The following is a 23,138-nucleotide window of genomic DNA, read 5'->3' on the forward strand; positions in this document are numbered from 1 at the left end:
AGGGGAGGAGAGAGGGCGAGGAAAGGAAACAGATCCCTCCTATGGTTTGATGGTGCACAGCTCTGGAGAGATTCAGCTTCACGTTGGCTGTAATTAAGATTTTCACTTTCTCTGCTGATACCAGTGTGTGCACGTGAGTGTGAGTGGGCCGGTGGGAGGCTGCTCAAAGTTAAATGTGTGTTCATGTAGGTGTGTTTGCTTATGTGCGAATGCAGCTGCTGAATGTCATCGTATCCCCACTCTAAATGGACTATTGTTGCTGAGACGCTGCTCAAGGAAAGAGGGCATTGTGGTGTGACTGGCCTAACTGCAGCGCTGCACTGTAGGCCTAAAAATATTCCATGTCAGCGGTCCCGAGAGAAGCCCAGTGCTATCCAGGCCTCTCAGTAATGAGAGAGTGGAGCTGCCTGCCACTGGTAGCCCTGCTGTCCCCCAGCTCCCTCTGGCTCAGCGCTCAGCGCTGGAGAGGCAGCAGCTCAGCTCCCGCAGATTTATCATAGCTCACAAAGCAGCATGTCTGAAAGCGGAGGCTCTCGTTCACAGAGGAGCAGCCCCCCGGCGGGCTAACCCCTGGGCACACTGACCCAACACACTCACATATCAGAGGGGCAGACAGATACAGTTTGAGAAAGACTCACACTTGGATGTGGGAGAAAATGGAATTGGAAAGCATGAGAGCAAAAAGGCAGCACACTCGTCCAAACAGCTGGGAAATAAAGATATAGTGTGGGACAGAGTGTGTGAAAACTAGTTTAACTGTGCATTCTTATGTATGATAGGCGCAATGTGAAGAAGACAATGCGAGAGAGGGCCAGAGAGATTCAAAGTAAAGGGGAGTGTGAGAGGGAGAATGGACAGAGATAATTGAGAGATGTAAGGTGGTTGTTTGGGGCACTACGCTGTTGTACTCTGTGCAGTAATGATCGAGCCCTGAAGGAGAAAAAAACATGTTTGCGAAGGGTTGAGCTCCCATTATCAGCCGCAATTATTTCAGTATATCTCAGTGAAGAATTGAGGGGGATTGTGGAGGCAATCAATGGGCGATGTGTGCACAAAAGCATACTTTATCTCTTGCTTAGGGTAGTTAAAAAGACTCCTATTCATAAGGTTTTCTTGCATTTACAGTGTACTCATCGACTAGGAACCTGAAAGTTTAGATAGAATAAAGTGAAATAACAACATAAAGACAACTCAACCTCCTTGTTAGAACATTTTATGGGCCTCCTTTTAACAGTTAACATAAGAGATGTCACAGACTGAATATAATAGATCAAAGATATATAACTTTGAAGGCTGAGCTTGGAAATGTTTCTGGGCAAAAATGAGATGAATGAATCACGCTTTGCTAGTTGATATTGTACCAAGCTGTATGTAAGCGAGGCTCAACAGTCTGAGCCGTTTTTACCAATAACTACTCGGGAGTAATGGGGCATGATATATATATTTATCTACTTCAAGTGTCAGACATTTTACAAAATGCTCACCTTCAATTTCATGTGACATCCACAGCAAAAGATGGGAGATATCTAGAAAAACAAAACATTCCCAAACGGTTTCAGCTAGTGCAAATATCTTACATGAATTTTTAATATGTTGTTATGATCCTACACTGCAATTCCTAATTAGAACTGCAAAATGACTCCCGCAAAACAGTCGTCATGGTAGTGACTTGACCCACAAGAGCAATTTGATGCTAATTTGCTATTTGCTAGTTCTGAGCTTGCTACCCCTTTCATTTCTCCCAAATCATCTGTAACTGTCTCCAGTATAAGCTCTACATATTGACAGCAGGTCAGCAGCACTCTAATAACAGCTTTTAGTTCACATCTCACACTCATCCACAAATGCTTTGTTGAAATATATACTTTGAAATGCTTAATCGGTAAATGAAATTGACCGTTTTTTGATCAATCCACACTTTGTCCATTGTTGGAAAATAAGAGTCCATTTGTGTCCAGATGTACCCTGGGCGTCCATCATTGTAGGCCATTGGTCTCAACAACCAGCACACTGTATATGCTTTACGTGTGGCTCCATGTAGACAAGTGTACATAGTTTGTGATGAGTACATTTTATCCCATTGTTTTGTGATGGATAGCCCGACAGCGGTCCTTTCCTTGATAATTTCCCCTTTGAACGGTAAATATGTGTGAGTCATCCATCCTTTCCACATGGAGAGTTTCAGGTTTCCTCGTGGCTCGGTGGCTCCCTCGCTATCGTGTGACCTAAAGAAGAAACAATATCACAGATAAGAGAAGACAATCAGCGTCATGGAGACATGTAATTACACGCCGCGACCTCTGTGTCCCGGTTCACACTCGCTGAGTGAATCGTTTCCATTTGAAAGAGCCAATCAGAGGTCAGAGACGAATATTCCAAACCAAATCAAATCATTTACTCTGTTTCTCGACTCTTTCATTGGCTTCAAAATGTGTGTTTGCAGTCTAGCTGGCTGACTGACTGATTGCAGGGACCAGCAGTGTCTTCGCACGTCTCAGAGCCGTAATGGTTTGTTTACACTTTGGCAGCGAGTTGAAAGCGTATATGTATAGAGCTTGTTTTCCATCAACAAACTCCATCCCATGTGCACTTATAATGAACAGATATGCTCATAAAAACCCCTGAATATGCTGTAAATGTTTACCCATAAAGCCAGACGTATGAAATGGGATATATGAAAATATGTATCTTATGGTGCGGCGTCTTTGCTCTCCCTTGTTAAACAGTGTTCCGGTGGCTCTGTAAGGCAGTCTATGCATCTCTCTACAGCACACCTACGCTGTGTGGGAGTGAAACAGATGGACAGATACAGATCATCATGGTGAATGAGACGCTGAGGTGGAGAAAGGAGGTCATGGGTAGAAAAAGAGAGACGCAGGAGAAAGAAAGAGAGACATGGGGGGAGCGAGAGTGCAGGGCCGTTCGAGCAGTTGCCAGGGAATCGATGTCTCACTGCAGCTGTCTTCAGTGACATCTGCCACCAAGTCTCCAAGTAACTGCTCGCCGCTCCCAAAGCACCTCGCAAAGACACAATTAATGTCCACTGATGTAGTCAGCCAGCAGCTCCTCATTGCTCTCTCAGCTGATCGGCGAGTCAGACAAGGGCGGACGAGACACAACAAAGAGAAGAGGAGAGAAGAGGAAGAAGAGATGGAAACATGCAACAGAATGGGTATAATTGCACCTATCAGTCCCAGAGTTTGTGTTTGGCCCAGGGTCATTAATTCCACTGCCTGCAACTGAGCGCAGCAGTGCCTCAGTTGTTCAGTCTATCCCACTCACCAATTTAATTATGACTCTTAATTGTAAAGCCTCAGTGGAAGGCCCCAGCCATAATGCATTCTAATGAATGCGACAGATGTTGTGCTGTTATGCCATCTCTCAAGCAATTACTCTTATGGCACCTGCACCGCTTCCCTCGCAACTGTTTCGTTTTTTACACCGCACCTGTAAATAAACTGCACCTGCTGCATCCTACAACATGCACTCTGGCGCATACATACACACACCCCGGTCGTCAGTCCCGCAAATTAACTTTCACACTTCAACAGCTTACAAAGGGCCATGAAGGACCCTCATTTAAATCAATTTATCTCATCCGAACAGCCTCAGTTTACGCGCCGTCACACGGCGGTTGTGTGGGGTGTGCGGCGTACAGAGGTCTTGTGTTTTCACCATCAGTTGTTTTTAAACTTGCCTGAGAAGATACAGTCGCGGCAGATTAACAAACAAGGCTCACAGAGGTGTTGGTATGTTGATTAGCTCTGTATTTTCTTTGCAACTTTTTTATTGATGTTTGAAATTGCTCCTTTGACTACTCTCATCTGTGGGTGTCTTGAAGATCCAAACAACCTTTGTTCATAAGATTATTTTTTAATTTGCTTGCAGTCAGTTCTTCTAAGATCTTTCTTCTCACATGCAGTCATATATAATATAAAAAACACCAGACACTAATTGAGGTAAGATGTATCATAGAAAAGGAAATCTATTCAAGTGAAGATCATGGTCATTTGTAGCTACATCAAATGTTCGTCAAGCTGGAAGCTGCTCGGTAACACGTTTATTTATTATTTCTGGACATCATTTATTTCTCAGGAGACTCTTTAATGCGAACACTGATATGATTACATGCCTTCTTATTATTTAGAAATTAGAACTAGACTATGATAATTCCAGTTGGCTAGATGTACATGTAGGCTATTCTTCTCACCTTGGTGGTCTTGACTTTGTTGCCAGTGCTGCAGGACCAGCCGGTCAGGTCAGGCAGGACCTTACACTCCTCTCCGTCCATACACGGCTGCATTTGGCACCACCACTTCTGGGCTACAATGGAGGCTGGAGCAGCAAACGGAGGTTTGGAGGAAAAGAAAGACAGCAGGTTACTAAAGGGTCACAAGGATGTGAGGAAGAGCCCTGAATTAATGACAAGTACAACATAAACGGACAACCATAACCCACACGATAACTCAGTCACACTCAGTGGCAGACTCAGGATGTTTGAGGGGCAGAGGCAAAAAGAAAAGGGGCACCAGCTGTATGCGGGGGGCACCTGTTTGCAGAAAGTCGGGATACATTTATGGTGAACTGGAAGGGCACTCTAGAGGACACTTTACCACATTTTCTCCACTGGAAGGGCACCCTTGAGGGCACTTCATCATGTTTTCTCCACTGGAAGGGCACCCTCGAGGGCACTTCATCATGTTTTCTCCACTGGAAGAGCACCCTTGAGGGCACGTTTTGGTTCCCTGGAAGGACACCAAATAACAGTAGCTCCTGCAGCATATTTTTATTGTAAATGCGACGAGCGCTGTCCATGGTGCTGATCCCAGGGCTGGGATGATCAGCACCATGAACAGCGCTTATGACTGTGGCTCTGTTAAAGCCTCCTGTGTCTCTCAGCAGTCATGTGTTTCTCCATCTGTAATGTGATTACTGTGAGATTCACAGGAGCTTAAATGTATAGCAGTTACCTTTTTTAAAAGAATAAAAAATGTGATTAGATTAATGTAATCCCTCAACATGGGATCCTAAAGCCTGTACAGCATTGGGTAAATCTGGCATCCGCAGGATGAAAAAATAATAAAGTAGACATGACAGGGGAAATATGACACAAGATTTCAGCATCAAACAAAGTCTTTTACTGCATATAACCAATGACGCGTGGCTACCATGTGAATTTGTATCTATTTTTGCTTTTGTGCAGATGTATGAGTCACCACTTTAATTTTAAATGAATCACCTAACTTCCCTATTGTTTCTGGTATGATCAGCAAGCCAATGAGAATTGTTCCTGGATTATGATGAAGCAATGCCATCAATTAAAACAGTGTGCTCTCATTGTTGACACTCGTGTTTATGATCTATTGTGTGATTTGTTTTTTGTGATGCAGGAATATAATATCTCTGTTCATTCCTGCACATTTCATGTTGTGAAAAACAAATATATGAAAAGGGCCTTCAGAGATTGACTGAAATCAAATTTCCCTAATTGTATCGAATTATTAAAAAATGAAGTAATGATGTGCTGTGTATGTGCTAGAAAATGGGTATTCACACACAGCTTGAGAACTCGACCTGATCTACAGTTAATCCCGTGTCAAAAGCCAAAGTTTTCTCAGGTTTTAGCAGCTGACACTCAAATCTTCCAGATCATCTGACCCACTGTCTAGACAGGAGACAGCCCGACAGCTGAGAATAACTCAATTCCCTCTCTCCTAACTCATCATCCATCCGTCCTTCTGTCTCAAGTGTGGAGGCAGGGAGGCATAAAAGAGTTCACGCATTTCTCCAACTTCATTAAAACTCGTGGATTGATGGTTTTCAGAAAGAAATTTGGATCTCTAGTGACTATTGTTTCCAACAAAGGGAGATGATGAGGAGCTATTGGGAAGAAAATGGGCTTTCAACTGCATAATGCAAAAGACCATGGACAAATAGTCTCGAGCATCATGTTGGAAGAAAACACTGAAAGAAAGGGAGGGAAAAGAAGGGGGAGAGGGAGGCTAAATAAAAGGTGTTCACAGAGAAAAACGTCTTTAGTGTGGAAATGAGCGGCGAGGGGGACTGGGAGAGGCAGAGAGAGAACTGGGGGTGGAAAGAGGCTGTTTGAGGATGGCTATCACTGAGTCTAGCAGAGAGAGGAGCCGATTAAACAAAGGGAACAGAGAGACCTTTGTTTAATCGGCTCCTTTCTGCGGTGCTGCTCGTAACGAACTGAAGCAGAGTGGGAAACAGACAGCACAAGTGCAGTTACAGACACAGAAAGACATGTAGGGAAACAAGGAAAGCCAAGTTGCCAAGTCACAAAAAAAAAGTCACAGCTTTCACGGGGCGTAATGTTGAACACACTGTTATGATGCATGAGCTCAGTGGCAGTAAGCGGTTCTAAAAACCAATGGCTGTGTAATGCTCGTTAATGTGGCCATTATGGTGTCGACGACGGCGCTTTGCACTGCAAGACTGTTATTTAGAGCTAATGGGCATGGCCTCTGAGTGCTATTATGGAGTTAGCGTTCCCCGCAGCTTATCTCATGCTATACTGGGAGGGCGCGGCAGGAGTGACACATAAGCACCTGCCTGTCAAGTCACAGAATGAACGGCAGCCAGTACAAGGCCTGTGATGTCATGGATGGTTCAGATGTTAGACAGCACTCACAGACAGGTCTCAACAGGTCAATGATAAAAAGATTACAGAGGTACTTAGTGTGTGCAGTAGTTCATTCTGAGCTCATCACCTCTGGGACCATATGTTCTTCTGAGCCCTACTAAAAGTAAATGTGTAGACGCTGGTGGTGGGCGCTGTTTGGATTCACCTTATAGCTGTGATGCCTTCAAGGTCTGTTTCTGTGCAGATGGCGAACAAAGGTCTCTTTTTACGAGACTTCATCTGAAGTAAAAGTATTTGATTTCAAGTCTGAATGGACGTCTTTCAATTCTACTTTAAAGAAATAGTTATATAGTTAAACTTGTTCAAAGAGACTGTTCACCCTTACCTGTAGTGCTTTTTTATCTAGATTGTTTTGGTGTGTGTTGCCAGCTTTTGGAGATACTAGCCGTAGAGATGTCTGCTTTCTCTCCAATATAATGGAACTAGATGGCACTCGGCTTGTGGTGCTCAAAGTGACAAAAAGAATAAGAACATTTGAAAAACTAAACAATAGGGCTCTTTCAAAATAATTCACAGACCTTGTTGTGAGCAGTTTCATGGAGGGACTATTTTTTTGCTACTGCACTATGGACGAGAGGCCAGCTAACTAAGCCTGCTAACATTACAGCACAGCCAAGGGGGATGCCATTAATGTTTACATCCTGTGCGGTCACTAGAAGGAGCTTTGATTTTGGGGTGAACTGTCCCTTTAAAGAAAAGGTCGATACCTTTTCTTTAAAGGGACATTTTCATTTTTACATGGAGTCCTAGCACTGCTGTGGAGAAGTGATATAATTAAACTAGTAGCTTGCTGCTAGTTCAAGTACATTTATATTTGCATATTGATTCAAGTAGTTTAATTTGTGTAGGTAACTAGTGAAACTCCAAACAATTTTAGGCCACAAAAAGAAAGGGACACTTGTATTAGGGGTCATTTAGTCATCACTTTCTATTATTTCTATTTATAGTTTTATAGTTTTTATTTCAAAAGTGACCTAACTGAGTAGTCCTGCTTGATGCAATACTCCCACCTAGATTCTAGCTTTCTGGATGTTTGTTTTAGCTTTTAGTATTCTATTTTGTTGTTTTGTTGTTCTTAAATATTGTGTTTTGTATAATTTCATTCCACATGTAAATAGACAATTTGATCAGTTTTTTAGTTGTCAGTCTCAAGTAGCTTCAAAGTGACTTCTCCAACACTGGTAGCAGGTGGCTCTCGTTAACTCAGAGCCAGGCTAGTTGTTTCCAGTGTTTATGCTAAGGTATATAATGCTAACCAGCTGCTGGCTGTAGCTTTCAATGAACCAGAAAGTCTTGACTGTGGTACCATAACTGTCAGAAAGAAAGAAAATAAGTATATAATGTTGAGCTATCTCATCAACACATTGTCCACAGTCGACAAGCAGAAATACTTGAAAAGCAGTATTAGCTCAGTTGCTTTTAAAAGGATTGAGCTAATTTGATGATAATGGCTTTATTTTCTCTGCAATAACCTCCCTATACATTATTTCAGTTGAGCATTCAATGAGTAAGTGTGAAAATGAATCCCTGCCAAGCACTTGAAATAGAAAGCGGATGCATATTCTCCAGGAAAAAAATGTGTATAACACGAAGTATCTCTCAGGCTACCTACTCTAATTGGATCAGACTCATTAAGAGTCTACATTCATATTCACAAAAGGTGCATATGCTAATTAAAACAGGTTTGCAGCTCAGGCATACATTTCATCACAGTTACCATCAGCTCATTACGACGGAGTTTTCACCCAAAATGGCTCCCTTTTAAGTTCTCTCTCAAACTTTCAGCGCGGTCTCGGCTGAGGGCAAACGTCTAGACATTGCTTTGCTTAAGGTGCAGGTGATTAGGCAACGCGGGGGACTGAGGCTATGTTATTCCCCAGGTTCCCGCCTAGTCTCTGGGGTGCTCTAAATAAGGTGTGCAGAGGTTTGACACTACAAGGCTGCCTACAGCTCTGTCTCTCCTCCTGCTGATCACAACATGTCAATCTAACACACACCCAATAAATGTCACTCATCCATATGCCTGTTGTGGGTACAGCTTTTCATTTCTGTGTGTGTGTGTGTGTTTGTTGGTGTGTGTGAGCACCTTCTGTTTGTTTCTTCCTGCAATGCCGCCTGCATTGTCATTGTAATGTTTGTGACATCAAGTGGACAAAGTTGAAACTGCAGGTCCCCTCATCCACATGTTAATTCTGTGACTTTACATGAACACATAATTGATGTATTGCTCAGACTCTTGAGACTAAATATAAGCCTGTAAATTGTGTATAATGCCTTGTTATTGGCCAATTAACACTTAGAGAATGTTGCCGCAGGTATATAACAAGTGTTAATGAAGAACACAAGACCTCCCAGGGAAAAAGGGCAAACTTGATACAGTACATAGCATGTTGTACAGTGGAAGAAAATTGCTTTAAAATTAAACACAATAAACAAGTTGACACACGTTGCTCACCTAGGAAGACAAAAAACAGGTGTAAATTAAACCCACACTAGATTAATCAGTGGTGGAAGAAGTATATAGATCCTTTACAGGAGTAAAAGTACTTATACAAAACAGAAAAAATGTTGGTGATAAAGTATTAATCTCCAGCAATGCATCATATTCTATAAGACCATCACATGTTTCTTCAGCTTTTTTTTGACAATGGGGCAGCTGTGGCTCAGGAGGTAGAGCAGGTCACCCACTGATTGGGAGGCCTGTGGCCCGGCTGCACCTCAAGGCGAGATACTGAACCCCAACTTGCTCCTTCTGGCTGTTCCATCAGTGTGTGTGTGTGTGTGTGAATGGCTGAGCGTGGAAATATTGTTGGATGCTTTGGATAGGAGTCGTTGCATGGCTACCTATGAGCAGGTCGGCACATTTGCATGGCAGCCTCTGTCATCAGTTTATGAATGTGTATGTGTCAATAGGTGAATCTAAAAAATCAACATTTTATCACCGCTGATGGTTTCAGAACTCACCACTGTGAGCTGCATCAGAGTGTGAGTGGGTCTTCTCTTATTAGTGATAGGAAGGAAATTGCCTCCTCTTTATTTATGAGCCGCTGCTGGACGAGTTACCCTACTACCTCACTACTCTTTTAAAAGTTGAACCCACTTGTCATCAAACATGCTCACAAGATCTTTTATCCCTTGAAATTCCTCAGATAAATACTGAGCTCGGTCAATTAGCTTTAAGTTTTTCGCACTAAATAAATGGAACAAATTACAAGAGGTATTAAAATTAGGCAGGTACGTGTTGGTTGATCCTATTAAGGGTTTATTAGATTAAGTGGTTGTTGTGCAGTGTTACTGCTTTGGTTAATTCAGACACATGTCTATTATTTATAGATTTTAGTTGATAGTCTACTTCGTTGTTTTTTATTGCTGTTGTTTTCTCTATCCTTCCCACTCGCAGACTAATTTCAGATTTCTTTGTTGTTGTTAACTTTTCTTTTCCCTCAGTGTACTGTTTTTATTGTTGTACCATTAGACATGTTTGCTAATTCTTGCTTTTATTGAACTATTTGCTCTTGTTTGGGCTTGCTAATTTCTTTATTGTCATTACAATGGTTGTTACCATGTATTTGTCCTTTCCAGCCAGTATGAATGTGCTTTCTGGGCATTAACCTGTAAAAGAGGTTAATGATCAATTTTCCCTGATTAAACAGTGGTTGATAAGGAAGAGAGCAACATTTAAGCCTTCAGTTCATCAGAAAAATTCAAAATTACAAAATTTGGACACATGGAAATGTATAAAAAATTGAAATATAAAGTGTAACTAGTTATTAAAGCTGCTGTCAGACGAGTAGAAAGTACACTTGCCTCTGAGATGTTGTGAAGTAGAAGTATAGAGTTGCATAAAATGGAACGCACAAGTGCCATGAATTTGTCATTAAGTACAGTACTTGAGTAAATGTAGTTAGTTACACTCCAACACTGATAGTAATGAGGATATTTCATCTGTGAATATACTTGCACTCTTTTTATAACACACCTAAGCAGGAAATGTAACATCAGAACAGTAAACTAATATCCGGCAAATACGTGAAAACGTATTTTATGCGGTGAAATTGAATACGTCACTAATTATATGTAAGTTCAAAGGGACTCTGCTCTCACCTCTCACTGTTTCATCTCAAGTCATCCTATATCATGTGACTTGATAAAGAATAATACATTAGCCTTTGATATGAAAAGACCTCATTCGATGACTACATATGCAATTGTATCATTGGAATATAGCCTGTTTGATGTAAGGCAGAGCATACTAATACAATATGTGCACTGAGGCGTGTATCTGTTAGAGTGTTTGCCCATTAATACTTTACAAAGGCACCAGCTGAACTCACTCAACGGAGCAACACAAACTGCAACAGGGAGTTTACTTTCACTTTGCATCTGTGCCTATGTGCGTTAGCATGTGCACACGTGGCTGCTGTGCACATACAGCGCCTTTGTGTGTTTTGTGTGCGTACATACTGTATATGCGGCCCCAAGTGCCGGACGTAAAAGCACAATCACAAGCAGTCCCGTGCCCTTGCTCCCAGGTCATTAATATTTAGAGGAAATATGATGTACCTTCACACACACACACACACACACACACACACACACACAGAGTTGGAGATGGACCCAGAGGTATGGATACCCTGAGGCATTGTAACTGTTCCACTCAGTGATCCTGGAGTGCAGAGGCAGTTGGAGAGAGGCATCCATCTCTTTCTACAGTGATTTACTAACACACTGTATCTCTGTTGCCGAGGCTCACACAGCAGTGCCAGCACACCCAGGTATGCATGACGAGAAAACACAAGTGCAAAAGTGCAGTGGAAAAACGGTCAGAAAAATAGATTATACACAGCGAACGGTGACACACATACACAGGAGCGGGATGACAAAATGACAAAAGCGTGACACTATGGAGCCGATATAACAGTAAACAACAGCAGGCTGATGTGCGCCGGAACGCTAAACTTGATTTCTTTGCCCAGTAATGAAACACAGTTTGTCTGTCGCTGAGTTTCTCCAAATCACACACCGAACTAAATCCACTCAGCCCCAGTTTTTATCAAGGTGTTGTCTGTCTTTCCCCACCACCAAACACACTTTAATGACAGAGCGTCTGTGAAAAGATTAAAAAGTCCTTCTTACTGCTGGCAACTCAGTGAGTGTGTGTGGGATTTGGTGGTATCTAGCGGTGAGGTTGCAGATTACAACCAACTGAACACCCCCGACACACAGCGGCCACTGAAAATGCCCAAAAATGCTAAAGGCCATCTTTGGTTTGTCACTTCTGGGCTACCGTAGAAACATGGCAGACCCTAAGGAAGAGGACCAACTCCCTCTGTAAAAATATAAGACTCATTCTAGGCTAACAAAAACACAACAATTCTCATTTCCAGGTGATTAAACACTAATGAAAACATAATTATGAATATTATATTCAATTTCTGCCCCAAAATCACCCTAAATCCTACACACTGTCCCCTTAAGTACAATTTGGAGGTACTTATGACATGTAGTTGCACTATATACAGTGGTTCCAATCAGTTCTGCACATTACTTCATAGATAATGTGGTACTGAAAGCATTCATTCTTCCTTTACATACACATTTGACTCTCCATACTCTAGTATATTCTGGTGCTAACACTTACAATTTTGAATGCCAGTGTTGTAATAGAGGATTTTATACACTGTTGTATTGATAGTGACATTTACATAAGTAAAACATATGAGCATTTTAACAGTTGAGCAAGGAGTAATAACCACATAGTTTATGCGAGGATAGCCTTTCTTTTTTTACATTGCACAGTCTTACATTCATTCCCTTGAGGTGCACACAAGCTCGAGCCAAAACCAGCACATTCCTAACTAACCCCGTGAGCTTAACTAAACTTGGCAGAGCCCAAATTGAGACAAAAAAAACATTTTATTTATCCTGAATGCTACTGCAGTAAAACCAAACAGTGGACACACATTTTGTGTTCACTTCGACAAGCTAGTTTGCTCTCCAAATTTAAAATCCACAACATGCGGACACACAAGTGGACCCAGTACAGTTCTCCCACAGAGTATTCTTTTTAAAAAATTACTTCTATTTATTAGATATTATTAATTACACCTCTAGAAAGTCTTCACAGTCTGATTTAGACTTTTTCAAATCACCCTACGACAAATACTTACTCTTCATTCACACACGGCACTCATTCTTGTATAAAAATCGATACAGAAAGAGCATGTTTCAAGATTAATGAAAAAAAAATCAAGAAAAAGAATATTTGACGCATGGAGTTCACTTGAAAAAGTTAGTCTGACAGTAATGGGCCCCACCGTGCAGCAGTAATGGGACCTGCTGCCATTTACTCCTCTTTCAGCCAGCATCAATAATGTAACTCCATTTACACTATGGCTTCTCTACAAAGGCTGGCTACTGAGAAGGGTTTTGTCTCCTTCCATCAGTGCTCCAGCCTAAAAAGGTGAAAGCAGCATGCGTGGATGTGTGTTTGTGTGCCTTGTGCGGTGTGTGATGAGGTGAGATCTTTTGTAACTGGGAACTCAGAGGTCAAGCGTGACTCATGAGATAAGTGCTGCTGAGCACAGGATTTAGAAGTGAGAGGTGATGAGACACAGAGGTGAGATCTGAATAGGAAATTAGAAAAACCTCATGACTGGTGTGATGGAGAAACGAAGCTGTTTGTCCGCATGTGTGCGCGTGATGTGAGGGAGAAAAAGAAGAAAGCAATAAAAAAGTGATTAAGACAATGAAAAAGAGTTTATCACTGATCGACTTTCAGTAACACAGCAATACCTGTGAGTCTATTAGCTTCTCATCAGTGTCATTCCTCACTCTTAGCAGACTACGCCGAGTCTTTAAGAGAAGAGAACAAACAAAAGTGTTGGGGCAGTGCCTATTCTGAGAGGTTAGCGAAGTTTCTCATGATTCCTTATTTATCCCAACTTTCATTACGAGGGCAATCATCTTTGCCATGGTTGCCTGATTTCATCATTATCAAGCAATTGTTCCCATCGAGGAACTCATCAAAGAGGTTAAACAACAAATCTACTTTTTCTTATTGGGTGAAAATAGTGCTGAAATGACCTGGCAGGTATGTTGGTGACTGAGTCATTTGAATGGGAAAAGCACCGTCTACTGGCCACACACGGTAATAACAACAAGCTGGATGGGTGCACTGTGCATAGTGAACACTTGAGCACAGCACAGGAAGTTAAACATGTGAGGTTTGCTTGTTTGATTTCAAAGGAATGAAGTCAGTCACTTAAAAACTCAGAAGCACGTGAAAATTGGACAGATTAGGGTGCAGGTGGATAGTAAAAAACCCAAATGTGGGCCCTCATTAACAGCAAAACAACACATTTACTATTGTTTTATCAGCTTTATTTTTCCTGAATTTATGAGAATTACTTACAAACTACTTTTTTACTAATGAAGTCCAAAACAGAAAAAATACACATCTTTTTCATGAGCCATGTGTGTAGGTGAGGGATGAGTAGACCAGAAGTTGTAAGCAAACTCCCACACATTGTCAAACCTGCAAAAATATGTTTATTTGCAACATGCTAGACCTTCATGGTGGCAAAAAAAGAAGCCACCCTTAACTGAATCTAGTAGCGAAACACTCCAAATGAATGTATTTTTGCAAGTTAGACTGTGTGTGGGAGTTTGCTTGCAACTAATGAAGTCCACAAAATGCTACAGAAAATGATGCATTAATTCTGTTCGGGGTCTCAGAGAGCTCAGCGGTAAAACACGGTTAAATACAATAGATTTTAAATTCTCCACATCTGTGAGTGGTGTTGACAGTGCTTTTTATTCAGCACTTCTCAAATAGGTCTACTTGGATTTCTCTACTTAAGAGTTTTTATAACAGTTTGTTCATAAAAGGCTCAACAGCTTGACGTCTCTGGAGGATAACATTAACGTCAATATGTAGATAATAAAATATAAAAGTCTTTGCATGTGAATGACTTTTTGTCATTAATGTGTGTGTGTATATATATATATATATATATATATATATATATATATGCATGTTGATTTCTGATCTTTGTTATGCAGTTTTTGGCAAAGAGAAGGATTAGAAAGTCAAATATTAATAATATAAGTATTTGATTATGATGAATTCAAAAGAAAAAGAAAAAAATGCTGCAATTATAAACTTGCAATTTTTCTCAGCCAACAGAAGGATCTGTGGGACCCGAAACAAAGAGAAGTAAAGCCCTTGTCAACAAAACACAACAGTTAAATACTCAGAACAGGGCTGCCCAAAGCCCAGCAGATGAATTTAAAAAATGTAAAATGTAAATGAATATTTATGTTGTTTTTTTTGGGAGGTATAAAGTCTCTTTAAATATGTATGATCTCAATTTTTGTATTTATTTCATAACTAAAACACAGTGGACAGAGTGACACTTTGCACAGTAAGTCAGCCAATTAAGGGAACTTGGGATCAACTTTCACCTCAACAATCCAACACCATAGGTCTTTGCTTTAGTTTTTCAGTTTTGGTCCTCCAAGGGAAAAAGTTGTTGTATGTTGTTACCAAGCTAAATAAGTTTAAAGGGGCTCTGTGGAACTTCTGTTGTGATGGAAGCCGGTTGTTTATGTCAGTGGACTTCTTATCTAAACTAAAGGATTTCTAAACATTACGGAGAGAGGCACTGAGATGAGGTACTCAGGCGTCCTTCTCGACCAAGAGAGACACGGAAGGTCTCATATTCACGTCACGTTACAATCTAATCACATGTGGTGATTTGTACATGTAAATTGCTACAAATTGTTACATAAAGCCTCTTTAATTTTCTCTTTTTACAGTTCTATATTCTGTCTGGCAGTAAAAATGAACTAATTAAAACTAGGGCAGGTGAACAAGTTTGTTTGTTTTATTTGCCTCCCCCTTGATAATTACCGTATTATTAATCTACATCATAAATAAACCAAAAACTGTAAATCTGATCAAGTTCAGAGTCTGAGAAAATACATCAGTTCATCTTCTGCCCACACACCTCATCAAAGTCTGTATTTGCATTGTTTTATTGTGTTATTCAGGCCTGCGAGTGTTTGGATTCAGCTTCCACCCCCTGGCTGACCTTAACAGTTTGAATAACCCGTGTACTTCGGAGATTTACTGGCTCTTCTCACATATGAGACAACTATGTATTTTCCTCTGGTAGGGGGCTAATACAGCGTGATTGGATGGGGTTGGCTGGCACTGTGTGTGTGTTTGCGATCTCAGCGGAGCGTCTGTGGATGATAGGGGTCAGTGACACTGCTTGTTTCTTGCTGGGCGGGAGCTCGAACGGGTGGAACAAAGGTCGACGAAAACGACCCACAGCTTTCATCTGTCCATCATCACTGCGCTCCCTCATACACAGCTGGCATTAACAGGCACAAACACACTTACATGTATATGCTTGCTGAGTATGCAAGCAGAAATCCTTGGATAATTAATTTGCTCAAAATTGAGAACAGCATCGTGGTTTGATGTTACGATTTTACCCATCGTTGTCCCCAAACTTTCCTCTTGCTTATGCTTGTTCTTTATTCTTTATAATTTTTTATGGGAAAACACTTTCTTTATCACCATCTGTCGTGTACTCCAGTGGCACGACTAGTTATGAAATTGAATGCTGTCCCAAATAAAATCGTGCCTTTTAAACTGCGGTTTGAATTTCCAGTCTTGAGGCTGAGGCACTGTTGGCCGACAGCTGTCGTATATTTGCTTCTCCTTTCATACAGCACAGGGGGAATAAGGAGGCACTGGTGATTGGCCCACCAGTACCTGCATTAGTGGCTTTAATCTTTCATGTTACATGATCTAGTATACAGTATACACTGAAAGAATATGCATATTTAACCACTTTTCAAAAGTGCTCCAGTGTATGTGTATCAAAGGGGCACTATGTAGTTTTGGAGAAGAAATTAAACTCGGAATTTTAATATTCACAATATCAATGAGGTGATACTACAAAGTCAGACATATTTATCTTTAAATTACTGAATAAACAAGCTGTTCTCTGAGGAAAATGAGGTCCCCAGAACACTGTTTGAAGCTAGAAAGGTGGCAGGGTCTGCCAAATATAAACAAAGTAAAACAGTACAAAGTCGTCGCGTCCTTTAAGGTCAGTTTGTTTATTCAGTTTATGCAGTTGCAGTAAGGGAGTTTGTTTATTTAGTTTGTTTAAACATAAAAATCAGTCAATGAAGAGCCGTCTCTTCTGATTAAAATGTCCTCCCCCAAACTACATAGTGCACCTTAAAAGTGCTCTAGTGCATTAAAATAAAAATAAAACTGACTTATTGGTGTGATTATCATGAACAAAAGAGGCATCACAGGACATATTTCATGGTGTGAATTTCACCTCCACACGTTTTGTTTCTTTCTTTTGATATTTGTTCCTCCTCTGCCTGTGTTTCTTTCTTGTGTGGCTTTGCTCCGACAGATTGAAAGGCTGTGTGCCACTTTTACTTTAGCTTTTCATGTTTTCAGCCACCTTAAAAGGTTTAGCTCTGTTTGTGTTAGAGAAAGAGCAGATACCCCTTTTGTGCCATGAAAAAAAAACAACTTTCACACAGAATCCAGCCGGCAGCAGTTTAAAGTGCAACCGATTAATCTCTCCTGCAGTGGACTTTATTTATGTGACTAATGTCTCCAAAATGAATCTGCTGATGATTTGTTTTTATGTGAGGGGTTGCATGGAGCAACTTTAATGATGCAAAATGCTTAAAAACAAGACACTGTCGGATTCAGTCGTCTGTCAAATATTACAAAAACATGTTCATCCGAGCACTGTCCAAAACTACACAACATAATTTTGTATTCTGGTCATGTTTCCAGGGTTTGACAGAGTTGCAGAGGCCTTGCTGCAGAGTTGTGGGAAAACGGTAAAGAATGTTGCACAAGACAGCTTGAATGTTTCTGTTTGATTTGTTGTGCAGCATTTTGGGTTTGAATATGTTCCTGACTGTATGTGTTATATAGCTGCAGTGTGCTGTGTGTGTAAACCCACTGTGATGTCAGCCATTTGTTTGTGGACTTTCGTTTAGAAGCCTCAAGTTTGGCATTTTGGCCACCGCCATCTTGGTTTTTTGGAGCTAGAAGTGATGAAAGGGTGAATCTAGGGAGGATATCCTGATTGGATCTGATTGTCAATCCAATGACATGCAATGGTAGCGACTTGTCAATCACAAGGTAGCCACACCCTTAATCATATGCAGCTTTAGATAGATAGATAGATAGATAGATAGATAGATAGATAGATAGATCCTCTATTTTATTCGAAACAAAAACATAATTCGCAATACGAGCAGCATGTTGTATTAGAGAAGACTTGAAACTAACGTTAAAAACCATAAAATCATGAGGAAAATGTTTCATTTTCTCATAGGCTTATATACAATCGGACTTCTTTTTGAAACCAGTCGCTATTTGAAAGAATGCATTCGCTTCACTTTTCAGATCTGAGAGCTCCGTCCATGTACATTACATTTTCCTAAAAGTTAACAAAATATGAAGGTTACAAGAGGTTGACGCCGCTGCAGTTGAAGTAGGCGGTGCAACGGCTCCACAGACTCTTTGCTGAGTTTGACTGTTGGTCAGTGAGCAGCTCATCAAGAATCAGTGTCATGTGGGTGATATGCTGAAGGAAACAGTTCTCCTTTGAAATACAACTTAGTTTCAATATCTGCTGAAGCATTTTTTTCCTCACACGTATAAATATTGATATTTCTACAAAAAATGAACAATGTTGGCACCTATTCTTACTGCGTGGATACATTTCTACCTACGACGAATGGTCTGTAATATGGGGCTGCAATGCAATCCTTCAGTAGGATATATGGATGTCTACATTCACATACACACACAAAGACACAGGGTTGTGGTGTTTTTACCTTCCACACAGGAGGGTCTGGCTCTGGTGGTGCCTGCCACCTGCCCAGGGAAACAGGAACACTTGACGGTTTGAGAGCGCTCCTCAATCTTATTCTTATTACAGCAGCGATGGATGGCCACCACCTCGCACGTCCCCTGCTTCACCTGGTATGAGACTGAGAGAGACAGAGAAGGAAAAAAATTGAGACGGGGGATTATTTCAAATAGACTTTTAAAATGACTTATAGTGACGGTTTCTTGCTCAAAAACGTTAAAGTTCAAATTGGAGTGAATGTTTGCTGCAAATAACAATCAAATATACACCACGACGGCTTCTCTGAGGATTAAACAAATCTGCTGAATTATTTACTTTTGTATAAACTCCTCAGTTTATTCTAGTCTCATACTCTTTGATTCATAAGTAAACACTCTTTAGTGATACTTTGCTTTTATTCTCAGCCCAGTGCCCTCATTAACTTAGACACAGAGGCGGCTCTGCTGCTGCCATAGTGTGCAGGGGAGAAAAACACGACAAGCGGGAAATGTTGAAAAAATAATAATTTCTTTGGGCTCCTTTCAGTCACAATAAACCGTTTGATCTGAGCAAAGAACAGACATGCACATTTTATGAGGGAGTCGTGCGGTAGAGCAGCAAAAGGATACACTTAAATCCTTCCGGCCTGAACTCATTGCTGTTAAGTGTATCTTTGTGTATGTGTGGGTGTGTATGGATGACTGCACCTGTATTCACACTGCATTTTTTTTTTTTTTTTTTTTTTAGCCCTGTGTGTATGCGTTGTCCTCCCCGCATTCGTGCGTCTGCCTGTGTGATCCTGAAAGTCGTAACTCATACGAGGATAATTGCTTTTCACCTGAAACCTCCAACACACAAACAGCGTCTAATCTCCCTTGATTATCTCCGCACTTCCCTGGGGACCTTGGTCTGGTTAATTATAACATTGTCTTGACAGTAATGGGACAGAAGGGCACGCTTAACTTAAAGTAAGTTTCAACACAAAGCTCTCTGCCAGGTGGGGAAATGTGTTTTTATGTGTGTGCGTGTATGTATGTGTGTGTGTGTGTGTGTGTGTGTGTGTGTGATGTTACAGGAACAAAATGCTTTTAATAAATTATTTTCTGTTCTATTAAAAAGTTCTTTATCTTCCAGGCGTCTCCTAATGTAAATATGTTTTATCATACAGACTTGTCTCCACATGCATGAAGATAAATGTAGTTTTATTACCATATAAAGAACATGCAGGGGCAGTCTCAGACATGTGTTTGTGTACGGTCTGTTCACAACAGCAAGAGGATGCTGTGAAAAGGCTTATGTTTATAAGTGTGTCCTGCATAATGTCACATTTCACTCAGCACATTAAACCCGTGAATCTCTTTGGAGCAGGTTTTTGTTGCCTCCTAAAGGAAAATGCGCCGACCACAAATGTTGGGTAAAATGTTTACTATATCTAATCTTTGCTTATGGCTTCTGAACAGATTCCAGACACCTTATCGTCGCTCTCAAAGCTTGTCGTGCACTCCTGAGAGTCTCTGGCACCGTTTCCTGAGCGCAGCAAACCCTCCTGGCGACATTACTACCTATAAGCCTCTTTACAGCCCTGGAAAAACCTTGGTTATACTGTACTATAAGCCCAGATTTCATTTATGTACGTGACTTTACCCAGACTCCAAAACTTTTCATGCTCAGCTCAATGAGCTTTGCAGGCAGACACAAAAGTGCACACACACACACAGAGCTGCAAACACACAAACACAAGCGCGGACGAGGAGCACACACACACTCTGTTGAGGCTTCCATTTCTGCAGGCCATGGCCCCTCTCATCCTTTCTGATTTAAAGTTTGTTTGTTCTCTTCTCCAGAGAGCCCCATCAATGATCCCCGGCTCTCTGAGGGCGCCCCTCCGCTATCATCCCTCCACTTTCATTTCCCTCACTCTTCTGTCTCGGGCTCTCCTGAGGCTGGAGCAGCTGCCGGATTACGCCTGCGCGTGCACGCGTGTACTCGCAAACACATATCGCCTATATCTATTGATAAAAGGTCCAGGATATAATGAAATAGGGGAGAACTCAATGGAAAAAGAGCTGTCAGTGCAGCTGTAATTATAAGAGTAATAATCACAGTGAAATCAACGAGTAACGATGTTTAAAAAAAAAAATCAAATGAAAGCCTAATTCAAACACAATCAAATTGCCTTTGTTTTAATGGGAAGCGTGCCCTCATTATCATTACTCTGTACTCAGAATTAATTCCTCTGTTAGTGCAGAGCGGTGACTGGTCAATGGGCTGCCCTCATCCCAGAAACAGGCAGCTTGTTAGTGAGAAAGAAAGAAAGAAAGAAAGAAAGAAAGGGAGGTAGGGAGGGAGTCATACAGGAGGAGGAGAAGTGGTGTCACAGGCAGCAGAGAGAACAAAGAGCAGATCTCCTCCTGCCGACATAATGAGGTCAGAAGGTTCACAGGTCTCCTCTCTTAATTGCCGACATCAGACCTGCACTGGGGCTGTTTGTATCTTAAAGCTTTGAGGACGTTGGTGCGAGCAGTGGAGGATAAACCCGCCCGAACTTCAATTATGCTCCTTTTATGTGTCTGTCCAGCTCCGTAGGCTAATTTGAAATCTGAAAGGAAGTGCATATTAGTTTGAGGTGAAGTAAAGTATACATGAAAAAGGCTACATGGTTGTCTAAAGATTGTTTAAAGAAGAGAGGTTGGAGGGCCTCCACTGGGTTTTCATGTGGTTTACAGTCGCAGCTTAATGGAATAAGAGAGTCCAAGGTGCTCTTCAAGCAAATACTTTAGAAGCCTGTCTTTCATGGCCCGTTCAAAGGGACACTCAAAACAACTTCAGTGTGTTTCAGATGTTGCCGGTGCGGCCTTCATCGGGGAGCAGCACAACAAACTGCATGCAGAAAACACACTTTTCACACTGATGACAATTTGTTGCCTTGTAGCTGGAGTAAAATGAATGAAGTTTGACAAATATGACATTAAACATTTCTGGAGCTTCACAGCAAAACAGCTTTGCAGCATTCTCCTAAACAACTGAAGTAGATGGGAACTTGTTTTAAAATGTGAAAAAAACACACACAAAAAAACCCTAAAATGGCTCCATACAGTCTCTAATCCAAGTCTCAGGAAGTCCTGATATCCCAAAACTGATTGTAAAGCCAAAATCTTCATTGTAGCCGCTAAGCTAAAAGTGTTAGCGTGCGCCTTGTCTGAAGTGGGTGTAAATAACGTCTTTTCCAATCAATATGGGCTCCTGGAGACTTGGATTACAACAGACAAGCTGAATGGAACCATTCTGTGTTTTCTTTCAGTTGTTTTATTTACGTTAAGTCCCCATCGTCTTCAGGTGTTTAGGAGAATACCGCAATTCTGTTTTGCTGTGAATCTCCAGAAATGTTTTGTGGATTATGAAACTTCACCTGCACTCCATCAACATGTCGGCTGTAAAGATAATGACAGAATTTTTATTTTCTGGTAAACTTATCCTTTAAAGTCAATCATTTGCAGCTTTAAGGCTTTAAAGACAGTGTTTTATTCTCCACCTTCCTGTGCGTGAGGCCAGTTGCGTTCTAATGTGTGAGCACACTACCTGAGTATATCACATCATACTGTATCTCACACTACTGATTTCTTTAACCTCCATGTTACTACTGAAGAATACATAAAAGTCTCATTAGTTTTGGGTTTTGCTCGTCTGAATAAAGAGGAAAAGTCAAACTGCTGGACTGTGAAAAACTGAGTAAAAAAAGAAACCATTAGTGTTTTTTATATAAAATCCTGACCGCTGGCATTTTCTCCCGTGCAGAGAAAAGTTTTATCATAATGCACCAATAATAATGTGCTTGAGATCAAAACGCTAAACTCGTGTCTGAAATATGCAGTAAAAGAAGGTGGATATGTCAATACCGTATGTGCATGAATTTAGGCCGTCAGTAAGTTTAAGTGATATGTTCGAGTTTGTAACTGGGGCCTGTTTGTAAGCAGAGCTGCACATCTTTGAAGGAGCAGCGTAGCTATGAATTGTGCCCTTGAGCATCCAAGGTATGTAATCAATCAATAGAGGTTAGAGACATACAGAGTTTACAGCCAAAATCTATTTAATGTGGGAGAAATGAACTCAAAACCTCCCACTCTTGTTGCTCAGAAACAAGAGGTTCGCAGCAAGTTCTCGTCTTTATAGCAAACAATCTGGCAAGACTCTCAAATGCAATGCTGATCATTTCTAGTGCATAATAAACATATTCCTGTGTTGTGGTTGTGGTAAAGTAGAGATCACAGATGTGGCTGGAACTTTTTTATATTCAGCACACTTACTCCATGACACAGGTGCTGATGTAGGCGACAAGGCCAGCAAGCCAGTGACCACCGTTCAAGACCCCGGAATATATCCAGCTGCGTTTGTGGTGACAAAAACTTGATATTTCTTATGGAAAGTCAAGACATCTCCAGCTGCATTTGTGCCAAACTAAAATAGATATTTTAAGCTAAAACATGATGATTTCCTGACCCTCAACGAGCTGAAACGTAAAGTTGCAACATAAAGAAATTTTAACTTTCAACATTTATGGA

At 41.0% G+C, this 23,138-nt stretch overlaps 1 protein-coding gene across 1 annotated transcript in view; it reads right to left on the minus strand.

Annotated features, from left to right (window-relative positions):
- Positions 1-1,225: 1,225 nt before the first annotated feature.
- tafa4b (TAFA chemokine like family member 4b) overlaps positions 1,226-23,138 on the minus strand; it is a 44,190-nt gene continuing 22,277 nt past the window's right edge. Inside the window, exons 4-6 of the mRNA XM_084347313.1 lie at positions 18,566-18,721; positions 4,211-4,335; positions 1,226-2,225 (exon numbers count right to left, since the gene is read on the minus strand). Of these exons, the coding sequence (XP_084203439.1) occupies positions 2,214-2,225; positions 4,211-4,335; positions 18,566-18,721 (293 nt within the window). The 3' untranslated portion in view covers positions 1,226-2,213. The remainder of the gene's footprint in view (positions 2,226-4,210; positions 4,336-18,565; positions 18,722-23,138) is intronic.

The sequence above is a fragment of the Pagrus pagrus genome, assembly GCF_965226575.1.
Source record: "Pagrus pagrus genome assembly, chromosome: 3".
NCBI classification, from domain to species: Eukaryota; Metazoa; Chordata; class Actinopteri; order Spariformes; family Sparidae; genus Pagrus; species Pagrus pagrus.